This window comes from Protobothrops mucrosquamatus, unplaced genomic scaffold (genome assembly GCF_001527695.2).
Source record: "Protobothrops mucrosquamatus isolate PMUCROS unplaced genomic scaffold, P.Mucros_1.0 scaffold_69, whole genome shotgun sequence".
Taxonomy (NCBI): Eukaryota; Metazoa; Chordata; class Lepidosauria; order Squamata; family Viperidae; genus Protobothrops; species Protobothrops mucrosquamatus.
The window spans coordinates 481,648-496,506 of record NW_015386145.1 but is presented as its reverse complement, the minus strand read 5'-3'; the positions used below and the strand labels follow the sequence as shown (position 1 = coordinate 496,506).

At 34.9% G+C, this 14,859-nt stretch overlaps 1 protein-coding gene across 1 annotated transcript in view; it reads left to right on the top strand.

The window, feature by feature from the left end:
* VPS13B (vacuolar protein sorting 13 homolog B) overlaps window positions 1–14,859 on the top strand; it is a 310,137-nt gene that overhangs the window by 242,864 nt on the left and 52,414 nt on the right. Inside the window, exons 41-44 of the mRNA XM_015813428.1 lie at window positions 1,213–1,409; window positions 2,537–2,718; window positions 5,028–5,377; window positions 10,965–11,126. Of these exons, the coding sequence (XP_015668914.1) occupies window positions 1,213–1,409; window positions 2,537–2,718; window positions 5,028–5,377; window positions 10,965–11,126 (891 nt within the window). The remainder of the gene's footprint in view (window positions 1–1,212; window positions 1,410–2,536; window positions 2,719–5,027; window positions 5,378–10,964; window positions 11,127–14,859) is intronic.

The window sequence follows — 14,859 nt, the reverse complement described above, 5'->3', positions numbered from 1 at the left end:
GGCCTTTCATGCTGTGCTTTATTGCCTCTCTTTTTACATTTCTATGGAAAACTTTTAATTAAAAAAGAATTTTACAACTTGATGTGGGTCACTCATCATTTAAGGAGCAGCAGGGACAATTCAGACCTGCCACCTAAATGCAACAATTGGTAGTTTAAGGGTTAACAAGCTGATCTAGATAAGAACCTTTATTTTTTTGATGGTTGGTTTGTCTTATGACTGAGATGAGGTGGATATCCTATCCTGAACTGAGTCACACCCTGCATGAAAAGTTTCCAAGAAGATAATTGTTCTCCAAAATAGTTCCTGATCTATTACAGATGTGCTCTAGGAAATACTGATTTCTGTCTTAGTTTTTGGTATATGTGAAAATGGCGTTTTAAAAAAGCCATTTAATCAAATTCTCAGTAAATGTGTTCTAAATATAAACACAGAATTCATTCTCTTGGGGTTTTTTTTTATAATTATAGTAATATCTGCTTGCATTTTACTTTGCATAATTTAGAGAAATGTGTATACATTGTATGGTAGTTAATATTCCCTTTGTGTGGTAAGAAATATGCTCTAATCCCAGTGAGATAAATATTGGTGTCAATTATATTAATATTAAACCTTTTAAAAATACATTAAGATGACTGACAAAATACTGCTTCTCAATGGCAGTATCGGTCCTTTGGAATGGCATCCCAATGGAGATGAGGTTGACTTCCAACTTTATTGTTTTCCAGAAACAGCTCAAAATAAAGTTCTTCCAGAGGGCATTTAGATTTTGATGTCGTCTTGGCTGAGATTTATAGACTGATTCTTGTTGGGACTTGTGTTTATACATCCTGAAACATTTCAATTTTAATTTGATTGTGGATTGTGTCATTATATCTTTTATCTTTGTGAACTGCCAAGAGTCCTTTAGGATTTCAGTGGGATCTATGGACAGATAGAGTGACAGATAGACATTATGTACGCATGTATTGATGGTTGGATGCATGCATAGGCAGAAAGAATATCTCTCTCTCTCTCTCTCTCTCTCTCTCTCTCTCTCTCTCTCTCTCTCTCTGTGTGTGTGTGTGTGTGTGTGTGTGTGTGTGTGTGTGTGTGTGTGTGTGTGTCGATGGGGAGGGACAGACAAATAGCGCAACTGTATATTACACTGCAAATAAATGTCTTTGTCTTTGTCAAGAAATGCCAGGCAACTACAATTTGCAATTGTTTCAGATCCCCTGCAGTTTGGAATACTGGGATGAGCTCCAGAAGACATTTGTTGCTTTCAGAGAGTTCAGCTTATCAGAAAGCAAAGTTTGTGAGTTGTCCCTGCCAAGCATCAACTTAATAACTGATCCAAAAGAGCTTGTAGCTTCAGATCTTTGGAGAATTGTTCTGAACAGCAACCAGAATTCGGGGGATGACCAAAGGTAAATACAGCATTGATTATGAAACAGTAATTTATTTCACCAAGACAGATCTTGCTATTTTTTTAACCAAAAGCTAGAACACTGAAACAGACAAGAACACATGACTCTTCAAACAATTTATTATTTGCTGAAAGAAATCTTACTGAAATAGATGACTGAAACACCACGTTACACAGGTCTAGATTTGCAGGTCTAGAAAAATGCTAAAATTATCCAAACCTTCCACTGGGTAACCTGGTTAGTCAGGATATAAATAAGGTAAATCTTGGATCCAAGAAGTCCCCACCTGTCTTTAACTGGCATGATCACAAAGAGATTGAAAGCTTTTTTTAAAAAATAAATCATAGTATTACATCTGAATCCCAAGCTATAGTTATTTTTAACTTTATTTTGTTGAGATAGGTCCAGGACGTAGCCCACTGTATTTACTTGGCCACGTTTCTAAGAAATTATCAAGATTGACTACAATATATTGAATTCAAATAATAAAATAGAACAAAATGTTTGTAAATTTATGTTTGTGTTCAAGGTGAAGAATTTGTTTCTGTTACATTCTGTCCCCTCAGCAATCTGATGAAGTTAATTCAATCAAACAGACAATAATTGACTCAGGTTCATCTGGGGTCATCTGTAAAAACTTCATGGCTAAGTGAGAATAGAACCCATTCTTTCTTGACTCTAGTCCAGGGGTAGGCAACCTTGGCTCTTTTATGGCTCGTGGACTTCAACTCCCAGAATTCCTGAGCCAGCCATGCTGGCTCAGGAATTCTGGGAGTTGAAGTCCACGAGCCATAAAAGAGCCAAGGTTGCCTACCCCTGCTCTAGTCCAACATTTTAAGAATACCTTACTCTCTCGCCTTTTTTTTAAAATTAAATGACTAGAGTATGTCCTAGAAAACAATTCAGGCCCAGATTTGGAGAATATTGGCTAAGAAAAGTGTATTTAACTTAAATGGAACATAATATATTCTCGTTACAATGCTGTTTTTTAAATAAGTGTTCCAAATTAATAGTGTTTAATAATGACCACATTATTGGGGCCCCGATCCTCAAAGATGCTGCTGTTTTAGAACACAATTCAGTATATTAGAATATTATTTTTGTTTTTCCTCACCTCTCTTCCCCAGTTCAGAAAGTGAATCGGGTTCCCAAAGTGCATCGGAACAGTTTGTGACTCCTACCGCCCTAGCAGCCTGTACTAGGGTAGATTCATGCTTCACTCCCTGGTACGTGCCTGCCCTGGGACTTTCCATTCAGTTTGCTCATGCCGAACTTCATCTTTGCCACCATCTGGATCAGCTGGGCAGAGGTATGTATCTTAAATTCTGAAACAGAAATCTGTAGCTATTGCTTTTCCGTTTACTCATCGCCTCACCTGCTTTACATTTGCAGTTCTTTTGTCCACTGGACCATATGCTCAAATAGCTTGCACCCACTTATCAGTAGCAGGAATGTGTAAAAAGCAGATGTATTTGAAGGCAGTAATTGCAGAAGGTGCTTCAGTTTTTAAGCTTCAGTAGTGGGCCCAAATACTCCCCTCCCTTCACTTTATTGTGAGGCTAATGGAATAAATTTTGCTTTTCACTTTTGCCAGAAAACCTGCCCCACTTTATATGTGCTGTTGAACAAAAAGTCTCCAAAGGAAGTACCAAGTACTCAAAACTCAGATACAGTATTGTTTTAAAAGGAAATTGGTAGTAAGAGATGCGATCCACCTGGGTTCATTCAGTAATGTGTGCTTGCATTATTGTCAGTTTTATTTCCAATAACATTGTTATATTGTCTAATTTCAAATAGTATTCTCAATGAGAAATGAGCAAATATTTTAAGCAATTTCTAAAGCATGACATCTTGCTTAAATGATGGTTTTGAAAGTGGTGAATGACTAACATTTTCTTCAAGCTTTCCAAGTTTCCCCATTATTAATTAATATTTTTAGCACTTCAAATGACAGTGAAAAGAACAAAAGAACCCTGAATCAGGCAGAGGTCCTTCAAAAAATTCATTTTTTTTCTTTTTTAGAACCTTTTTTTTTAAACTAAGCTTTCTTAATTGCTGTTTTCTTACCTAACTTAGTCACAGTGGAACAATTACCGTAAATGTATGCAACTGGGACTATTGTAGATAAACTATGTCAAGTATTGTTTTCTGGGATAATTATTTTCTGCAAATTCAAAGTAATGTATTCTGTAATTTTGGTTTGCACTTATTTTTTAAAAAAAAAAAATCTGCAAGAGGATTGTATGTATGCTTGTGATAGCCTTGGCTTTTTATATCTTTTTGATAATTGACTATATTTTCAATAGTCATATTTTCTATTTCCCTTTTGGGCTCATCAGGAGCTGATCTCTACCTACATCAATGATTACATTTATTTCAACTTACAAATTAACACTGTATCTGAACATACAGTCCTGAATGAGTATCCTCTCTCTTCTCCTAATATTTTGAGATTTTTTTTTGAGATTTTATTAAATTTATACCCCGCCCTTCTCCCGGAGGACTCAGGGCGGCTTACAGCCAGTTTAAAACAGTGATACAATACAAAATTTAAAAAGATTTAAAATAACTATTTAAATTTGGCCGCTTCTACTAAAAATTTAATTTAAAACCCCTTTAAAATATCAATTTTGATTTCTAATTTCTGTTCGGATTTGAAGGACTTTTGCTGTTTAGTTCTTGGTAGCTCTGGTTGTTTATTGTTTCTCCGTTTTATTAGCAATGCTGTTGTTCTCACTATCACCTTTGCAATAGCAGCTTATAGTTACTAGTTAGTGCACTGCAGGGGCAGACAAATTAATGCTTTCCAGAGATTTGGGATATACCAGCCACTGTTGCTGGTCATGTGGCTGGAGGACAAGGCTGACATCCTATGTCTGGGGAGTACCATGGTGCCTACTACATTCCTAATACCATTTAATATATGCCTTAGCATATTAACTTTTGCACAACACACAGCTTCTTTTATTTGTTGATATTATAGTTCTAAACACAAAGAGGCATGCAAAAGGTCTCTCTTCCACCCAAACTCTGACTAAAGGTCAGGTTATGTATTATAAGACTACTCTTTCTTATGGCTTTAGGTTTTATCTTGGGACTTCAAAGGCTAATTTTACCTTTCACAAATAGGGACACCAACTCCCAGAATTTTTAGTAATGTCCAGGTTGCTTAGGATTCTGAGAACTGAACCCATGTATCTCAGTGGCACTCAAGTGGGCAGAGCCTTTCCAAAAAGCTTTTGAAAAATAGAGTTCAGTTAACCTTGCAGAAAAGATGTGTAATGGTTATATTGTAACTTAGAATGAAATAAGTCATAGACTTATATTGTATGATTCCAGAATTTGAATATAAGCACATTTTAATAGAAATGCTGCTGATAGCAATAAACTTTCAGTGGAGAAAATATTGTTTTTTTAATATTTTTCAGTTTACATGTCATGTTTGTGATTACTTAACTATGCTTAAATAATACCTAGAATTTTTGTTTTGATTTTATCTAGAAAAATATAGTTTGGTCATTCCCGGCATATTTTTCTTCTGCATATGTTCATTCCTAGTTTTATATCTGCAACATTATATTAAGTATTAGTGATTTATTTTTACCTTTTCTTCTACAGGACCACCAAAGTTCCTACATCCATTTATATCTGATAAAAATGTGCCATCTGAATTAGAATATTCAATCATCTCTTTTGAAGAACCTCATACCTATTTCAGGCAATGGAGTGATGGATCTGTCTTCAGAGACATGCAGTTATCCACTAGAATTGACTGTAAACTTTTGGAGTGTAGAAATCTAACTAAGCAAACTGTTGCAAAACCATTTGGTATATTTGGGCAGCTTTCTGTTTCTGGAAATTCCATGGAAAAGATTTTGGATGGAAATATGGTAGTGGATCCTGTATTCATCAGCTTTGGCCAACATACCATCCACTCTCTGCATAAAACCCTTCAGGCTTGGCAACAGGTAAGCAAATAGACCTGAAATGAAAAGGTTAAACAGATATCATCTCAAGATTCCTAAGAGTGAAGAAGTATCAGAAGCTTTGTAGAGTGAAGGGACTGAAATAGGAATGGTAAACCGGCCTCAGGTCCTTTTTGTTGTGTTATGCATTTTACTGAAAATGAAACAAGAGCAAGTGAAATGCATAAAACCTATTTACATATCATCATTTGGTGTTGTATGAGCATGATTGGTAAATGTATGGATTGGGTTGTGGGTTATTTTTGTTTGCTCTTATATGGGGAAGAAAATTTATTTATTTAACAAATTTCTACACTGCTCATCTCACTTAAGTAAAATGAACGAAAGGTTGCTGAATGAATGTGAATTGAATACAAAAGTGCTATAGAGAAAATGAATGAGGATTGAATTGCAAAAGATACATATGAAGAAATATGAATGGGCTGGGAGGAAAGACTAGAGGTAGTAGTTGTAGTTGGGTGGAGTTGATGAGGTCCTCAAATAGAAAGAGAGAAGTTTAAGGAACAAAAGGAAATGTATGAATTCATATAAAGATAGAGTAGAAACAAGACTGGGTTTGTAAGGATAGAAAGGTATGAAAAGTTACAGTGATTGGTGTTTGCATAAATTAAATTTTGCAATATCTCTTTTTCTCTCCTGTTTTTTTGCATATTCCCTAAAATGAATATTATGACTCTGTGGATGGAATCTTATTTCCCATTTAGCAGAAACCAGAGATTATATGGTTTTTGCCATTATACCCAGGCCAGTAAGCTAAGGTTTTCTTTACGTTTGAAATCCAAGCAGTGATCTGAATGTGGCTTCTCCAGTTTGGAGCATAAGCAAAAATCATAATTTGAAGGTTCAGATCTAACCTTGTAATGCAATTTTGTGCTTATCATGAAGTAATTAACTGAAACTGAAGGTACATATTCAAAGAGGGCAAAGATAAGGAAAAGATATGTGAGTTCATAGCTGGAGAACAGATTTCCAGGGTGTGTTAGTCACTGAGTGACTTTGGAAGGGTGCAGATGTAGCAAATGCCAAGGAAATGGTCAATTTTCAGTGTGAAAACACTTGAGATCAAAAGTGCTCTTTTCCTCTTTAAATCCAAGTCTGAATGGGCCAGAAGACACCCTGGCTCCACTATTTTCTGGATGCAGCAGTTATGTAAGCAGGATATACAGCATCTAAGCTGATTCACAGAGAAATTGATGCAGGGGCTATAATAATGAGTTTTGCCCTGACAGAGAGTAGCTATCTTAGGCAGACCAAAACCTCTGAAGAATACTTGGCAGAAGCTACAGCAAGTATATCCTGTTAGTTTTATTATCCATTTTGGCAATAATAAATTAAACAATTATGGCAGGAAAGAGTATTGTATACTAAAATTCTTACTACTGTACCATTGAAAAGACATCAAGATTTAATGGACCAGTTTGGATGGATTTAAACTTGTGTAAATGAGATTGGAATATAACTTGAGGAATAATTGTAATATCAAGTATTTCTCACATAATAATAACCAAATAGGCACTAAAATCTACTAAGGTCCAATCTACATAACATAGAAAAATATTCATAAGTTCTTTCCTTTTAGTTCATAACCAGGCATAACCAGAGAACGCTGAATGTTTCACCCAGTCCCTCCAAGTAATATCATGGCTTAAAGTTAGACTTTTCCCTAGTTTCTTGTTTATCCTGTTGAATGAAAAAAAAGAATCTGGCACATATCTTCCCTGTTACTCTAATGAAGGTTTTTGCCACAACTGATATGAGGTTCTATACATCCAAAACCGATGGCTCAAATTAATAAAAGTATGTACAAACAATATTTTCTGCAATTATCCAAATAATCTCATCCCAGGATTTCTCTTTAGCAATCTCCATACCTATACAAAGTTTTCTGCATTAATTACCCATCACAAAACTACAATAGCAAAGCTAAAAAAGATAAAACATCTGTTTCGCATCAGAGTTTCTTTTTTCAAGGCATTCCAGGATTTTCTTATTGTAAAAGGACATTCATAAAATAAGAGCTAGTGTGATTTAAATCTTTACATCTGGTTCAAATATCACTGTGAAAAAAGAGTCTTTGTAGCTCCAATTTCTGCTTTTTGTCATATTTTGAGCAATGTGCTTAACAGAAAACAAGCAAACAATTTTGAAGGAGGCCTGTTTGCATGGGCTGGTGGAGGAGTAACTACTGCAAAATGGCCTTCGTTACTTTCATGCAGTGAAAAAAGTCTCTCTAGTATCACATATGTGCAAACAAAGTGCATTGTATAAATATTTAAATGTGTAAGACCACATCAGAAAATGATTGACTGACTTAAACTATAGGGAGTCTTTAAAGAAATACCCTGAGTTGGAAACAACAGGATTGTATAAGTAGAGCCATATGTTGCCTTGCAAGATGTTCCAGTCAGGTAAATTCTATGAATAGTTAGACCTGATTTATATGCAGGGGTGGCAATGTTCAAATGACCCACAGAGGATATGCCTCTGTAATTGTTGTTGCAATTTCCTTGTTTCCTCTCATCTCGGGAGTTTTTGCCACCATCTTCTGATGTGGTGGGTGAGTCTCTAGCCGAGAGTGTCCTTGATTAAAAACTCAGCCTATTTTTACATTAGGGTGCATTAGTTATTGAGGTGGGCTCTGAACTACATATTAATGTTAATTGGTAACAACATGTTTCTTCAGTGGGTTCTCTTCTACCACATACTGAAAATTAACTTCCCACTAGTAAGTATTTTGTGATGTTCAGTGTTCATAATTAACATGGTATTCTGCCAGACCAAATCAAGAGCACCATCATTAATTGAATTCCTCACATTTTCTAACCAAGTATCAGAAACAACTAATTTTGTACACATTGCGGATAAGAGCTGACATACAAAGCATAAAGTAATTTGGCCTTACACCTTTAGGTCAGGAGTTCAAGATAAATGGAAGCCTTTGTTGGAATTTGTTTTTCCCAAAAGGTGAACTCATTTTATTCTTAAATAATGATGGAAGCTTTAACAATAGAAGTAGGCATTACAGCATCACCAGGCTATGTGCTTTTATGATCCCAGGTCATCTGTTCAATTCCTAAGATGGTAGAACTTTTTTTTTCTTTTAAAAGCAGTGATTTCCTTCTGTAAGCAATTGCTTTTATAGTCTTTAAGTTTACAAGGCCTTGAAAAATTTAATTGGGAGAAAGTTTTATTCAACTTAATAGGAATACCTTTCTGAGTTTCTATAGGATTTCATAGTTTAAGTGGAAAAAATGTTCTGAAACATAAGGGGCATAATCCAGTAATTCTAAGTGCTTATGTATATTAATATGTTTGATAGGTTTTTCCTTTTATTTGAATATAATAAGATATATTTGTTTAAGGGTTACCATCATTTATGGTAAAAATTTAAAGTTAGGATTATTTTGTCAACGAAATGTTGGGCCAGTAAAACCTTTCACTCTACAGATTTATATAACATGGATAGTATTGGATATTATATAGGCCAACACAGTTCTTCAGATTAAAAAAAAATTCTTTAAGGAAAACCTCTGTATAAACTGGTAATAAGTAAATTCATGTCTGTGACTAATGGTAATCAGAGATGTACCATTATATAATGTCAAAACAAAGTATGTTCTTACAGTATGACAGTATTGCTTTCTTCAATTATTATTATTAAACATTTTAATTAAATTACAGTGTTCATAATTAATAACATTATAATGGTATAACATTATAACATAAATTAATAGCATTAAGTCTGTAATATCAAATCCTCTTGACCTTGCTCCTGCCTCATTATTTTGAAACCCCTTTCTAACTTCTACTATTGAGTGGAATTAAGAGTGGATAGGTATATACATTTAAAAGGGGAAAAGAAATAAGCAGGGATTATATAAATGGCCTCTGTGGAAAGGATGCAGCAATTCAATCCTGCCAAGAAGAGATGTTAGGTGAATGTAAGAATGCAGTATTTTTAAACAGATTCAGTAACATGATGCATACACATTAGAGCAGATGGCCACCATAGAAACCAGGTTCTGCAAGGAACAGGTACATACATCATCATGGGTGCTTTTGAATAATTTTCAGAAGTAATGGATTACATATTTTGTGAAGCTAACACCTGAGAATGAAGCTTTATGTGTTGGTCTAAATGAAGTGTTGACAAGTACATTTTCTAAAGTGCATTCTTTAGAAATCTGATGGCCAAGAAATAGTTGGCTGGTTGAGAAATCTGGATATCTTCCTTGCTTTTATATGCTTCCATGATATTGCTGACAGAACCATGAGTAACTAAACAACAAAGGAAGAACTTACCCATTGGTGTGGGAGAAAATTCAACAGAAGAAAAATCACCCAGATATAATTCCAGCTGTCAAACAGACAACCATCATAACAATATAACCAAAGATAATGGAAACATTAAAAATGGAACTGAAAATAGAAAATCAGTTATGGTCCTGTAGGCTCCAGTAGAAGAAGTGGGCAACATAATATATTGAATGAAGGATACAGAGAATTGGCAATCAGCTTCAAATTGATGGAGTGAGAAAATGTAAAGGTCAAAATATAAAGGAAGAATGTCTTGAAGATCTCATTGTAACATTGCCACTTACTCTTCTGCCTTCAAACCTTTCTTGTAACACAATGTATTATAGGGATTAATACATCCTTGAGACATTGATAATTTATACCCTGTCAAAAAAGGAATTGTATGGAAAGATGCCCAATATATCTGTTGCTTTAGTCTAATCTTTTAAAAGCAGAAGCGAAGCCAAATACAATTGATTGAAGACAGATAATGAACAAATTTCTCTAATTTGAATGTTAGAAATTTATGATGTGCATTAATACATTACGCTCATGGTCTGCAGTATTGTTCATTTTTCACCTACATGCCTTGCTCTGTATGCATTTTGAGGAGGAAGATGTTCCCAGATACAGAAGCATTTCTGAGCAATTGAACAGTTATAGATTTGTCCTCAAGCATAAAGGAAATCTTCATCCTTCAACTGTTGTTCATGCAATTACTTTAAAAGAAAAATAGTGATTCTCCCTCCCCTCAAAAAAGTACTGGTATTTGGCTATAGTAGCCTTGCAACAGAAGAGAATATCAACCAGCCTTTATATAAGTTTGAGAATGGTAACTGCTTTATTATCATTAAAAAGTTATTAAGTCCTTTTATTTTAGCCTGTCCCAAAACAAATCTGAATTGCTTGAGCATTCTGAAAACTGTGAATGGACACTACAATAATGTTTAAAACCAGTTCAGAAGGATTGATTAGTTTAAAACTTTAGCTAAGATGTATTTTTCCTAAAATATTAAAAACTCTAAAGGGATCTTCACTAATATTGGGAGTATTAGTATAACTATGGAACAGAGATAAAATTTGTACACTTGTCTATAACATATATCAAATATTTTAAAAACTGCATTTCCCTTGTTGTTATGAGGAAAGAATGCTTTGTAGGAAAGCTTATGCTAGCGAAGACTCAAAAACTTTCAGCACTGGGCAGATAGTTGCCAAACATCCTGGAATTAATCTGAAGCTTATTTTTGGTTTTCTATTCTTTTTCTTTCAGAATCAATGCCCTGAGGCAGAACAGCTAGTCTTTAGCCACTTTGTAATCTGTAATGACACACAGGAGACACTGCGGTTTGGCCAGGTAGACACAGATGAAAATGTTTTGCTGGAGAGCCTTCACAGTCACCAATATAGTTGGCGCTCTCACAAGTCCCCACAGGTATGTATGTCATACAAGTGCAATAGTTGCAACGGTTGTTAAAAATGGAAAGTGTTGAAATAATTGAATTTCAGTTTTTGGAGGGGGGGGGGGAATTCATGCATTCTCCTATCTTTAGTTTTCCAGATTTCAGCCTAAGATCCATTCTTAAACTACAAGACAGAAGAGATAAACAAAAAGGATGAGCAAACCCAGAAATGTTTATATTTCATTCAGGTTTGGAGCTGTACAACAGTGTTTTTCAATCTTGGCAACTTTAAGATGTGTGGACTTCAACTCCCAGAATTCCCCAGCTAGCATTCTGTGAGTCAAAGTCCACACATTTTAACGTTGCCAAGACTGAGAAACAGTGCTCTGCACTCACACACGGTCCAATTAAAAAAAAAAAAGGACTTCAGGCTTCTGTATGAAAGCACATAAACAATTCATTGGGCTTGAGAGAAAGCAAACATCTTCAGCTTTTGGGATGTTAATCCTAACAATGTGAGCACAAATCTTCTGTTGACAAAAGACAATACAATTGACAGTAGTCAATAAAGACAATTTGAAAATGACAGTCCAAAAGCTGAGCAATGAACCAGAAATAGGGATCTTGGAGATGGATATCCTTGATAATAACCACCATAGCATACCCAAGCATATTGAGGGAATTCATAAATATCCATATTCCTCAACATCTAATTGTGATGAGAAATTTTCCTCTCTATCTACGTATATATGCTTAAACTGCATAAGCTTTCACGGAGTTGGGGTACATGCATAGTGCATGTATGCACAGAACTGCAGTGAAGAACCTTGTGTTGGTTCAATAGAGCAAACAACTTCGTGTTTTTCATAATCAGTTTCTTCATAAAAGCTTCTTAGATTTTACAGTAAGAAGAGATTCTAATGATAGTAAAAAGAGATTCTAAAAAAAAATCAAACATTTCTAGTATTTATTTTTATGTATATGCTTTAGGCAAAAATACCAAACAGATACATAGGAAGATCACTGCAGTGTGCTGTTTGCTGTTGAACATAAGCAAGAAAGGGATTCGGCTGTGGAAAATTAGATTATGAGTATAACATTTTGAGATCATAGCTGGCAACAGCAGCCTGGTGACTGAAGGACAATTTCTTATATTGCTTGACCGCTGCTGATCATGCAGATTTTCCAGAATAATCTGGGCTGGGCACTCTTGAAAGAAGTCTTGGTAGTGCCACATATTGTACACAGTCATCACTTGTACTTGGGAAAAAAATAGTGAGAAAATAAGATAATTTGGGGAGAACCATTATTTGTTTGTTTTTTCCTCTTCCTTAGTAGGAAAATGTCTTCCTTAGCAAGAAGAAATGTAGCATATCATGGAGAAAATGTTTTCTGTGATCTGTAAATTGAATGCAGGTTAATTGAACGGCTATCAATCACAGGAACCTGCACTTAGTATATATTTACTGTGGAATAACCACGCTGAGTTCACTCATTAACTTTTTAAAAAGCAAAAGGAGAGGAACTTTGACATTTACTCTGCTGTAGATTATCCATTATAGAAAGCAATTTAAGGTCCTGGGGATGGGATTGGCAAGTTATGACCAGTATAATTGATAACTCTCTATTTTTCCTCTATGCTTTTTGCTTCTGTGGAAGCAATGTTTTCACATTAATCTTTTCCCTTTGAAATAGCATAGTTTTTATAGCTGTTTCTGTCTCTTTTTAAACTGCAGTAAAACAGAGCCAATCATGATCAGGAGTTTTTAACCCTTTTATCTCAATGTAGTGAGCATCATACCTTTTCCACTTGTCTTTCTGCCAACATTTAGAACTTCAGGAAGTAAGATTGCCCAGCTAACTGCAGAATGTTATTTGGCTTGTTAAAAAAACCTGGAAGGGCAGTTGAATTCTTCCACAAGCAATGAAATATAGACATCCCTGATTGGGCATTGTTAAAGCATCCTTGTCTGGAAGTATCACTGAGTATTCAGAGATTACTGCATATTATTTTAGAATTTTGTTACTTTTATTCTCTGTGTGCCTATGAGATGCCCACTCCTCAATAATAAAAGTTAACTGCACAAGCTAGTGATCTAAAATGAAACAATAGAAGATTTCAGAGGCAAAATAGTAACAGAACAGAGGATATTTTAAAATACTTTAAACAAGACCAATTTGTTGAAGTTTCTTGCTAAAGAAATAACATAATTGGAGGGGAGAAACTGTACTGTTTTCCTGAGTTTTCCAGAGGGCATTCATAACTTTGGAATAGATTCTCCTCTTCCTGCAGCTACACTTACCTTTCTCTTCTAGGCAAAGTGAACAGGGACAGAGGGGGAGGGATCCAGCTGGAAATGGTAAGAGCCCCTTACATAACTTCTTTCTGGGGAGCATTTCTTCCTTGGGATACTCCCATGGACTCCTTCCTAGCACACATTTGGTTGAGGCCACAAGGAAAGAAAAGCAAAACAGCAATGAAGCATTCTCTGTCATCAATAGCACTACAACCTTGGCTGTCTGAAACCCAAGATTCTGGTCATTATTAAATTAATGAGCTTTGTAATATTCCATGTTATTATTGTTCTATTGATATTTTATTACTTCTCCCTTGACATCAAAATTGAGAAGTGGAAGTGATCCACTGGGAAAAGTAGGAATTTGGTTCAATACAGTCCTCTCTTTTCTTCTAAGCTACCCCTGCATCATGTAATTTGTGTGGGTATTTTGAAAAGGTAGTTTGTAAAAATAGCTTGTTACCTGAGGGAGCAGAAGAGCAAAGTTCTTGTTTTAATCTTTAATCTGTCTTAATTTTTCAATGGTATTTGCTTGTAAGTATGCAGAATTAATACAAATTCATTAGGACTTCAATGTGGGCATATTATGTTGTGGTATGTTCCAAACTCGTTTGCTGCTGGACTTTTTTTTGAGGAACTTATTATCTAGAGGTCAGAATAGTGCCCAACTGTGGACAAACCATGCAAGTGTCAGTTTAATGGAATGTGAGATGACTTCATCGTTTTGAAGCTATTTCATTCCTCATGATAATTCTCATCTTGCCAAGTTAGTGAATTTTAAGAACTCTGGGAGCAGATTTTAAGATAAATGTGAAATATGAAATAATCCATATTTTGGAGTCAGAAACTTTCCTCTAGGCATTAGTTCATATTTGACTTGTTCAACTCACACTTGGGAATAAAATGAGTTAGGATCAGGTCTCAAATACCACACTCCCTTATTGGGAAGGAAAACCTGTGTCTCGTGTTTCTTGTTACAGAGGCACTAAGCAGCAGCAATTGCCATAAAATATTTTATTTAACCTTTGCAAAAATGTTTTTTTAAGTATGGCAAAGCAGTTCTTTCAATGAAAATGAATAGTTTTCAAAGAGTTGGATTTCATTAGCATTTGCATCATTTAGAGACTTAATTGTTATTTTGCTGATTATAGTTGAGAAGAAGTATTGTAATTGCCCATTTAAAGTACATAATAAAAATAAATAAAAAGAGGCTTAAAATTCCTTTGGTTTTGCCTCAGTGGTATATAGCTAAAACCTCAAGACATATTTGTTTCAGATGTAAATTTGGTAAAAGAATCAAATTATGGGATTTGGAAGTAAACCCTTTATTTAATAGCTACTTAAAAACAGCAATAAATAGAAGATAGAATTTTAGATTCCCATATTTTGGAAAACAACTGCACATCTTATTGAATACATATGGTTAAAAAGATAATTCTCCGAATTATTGTTTTCCCTTTATTTTTAT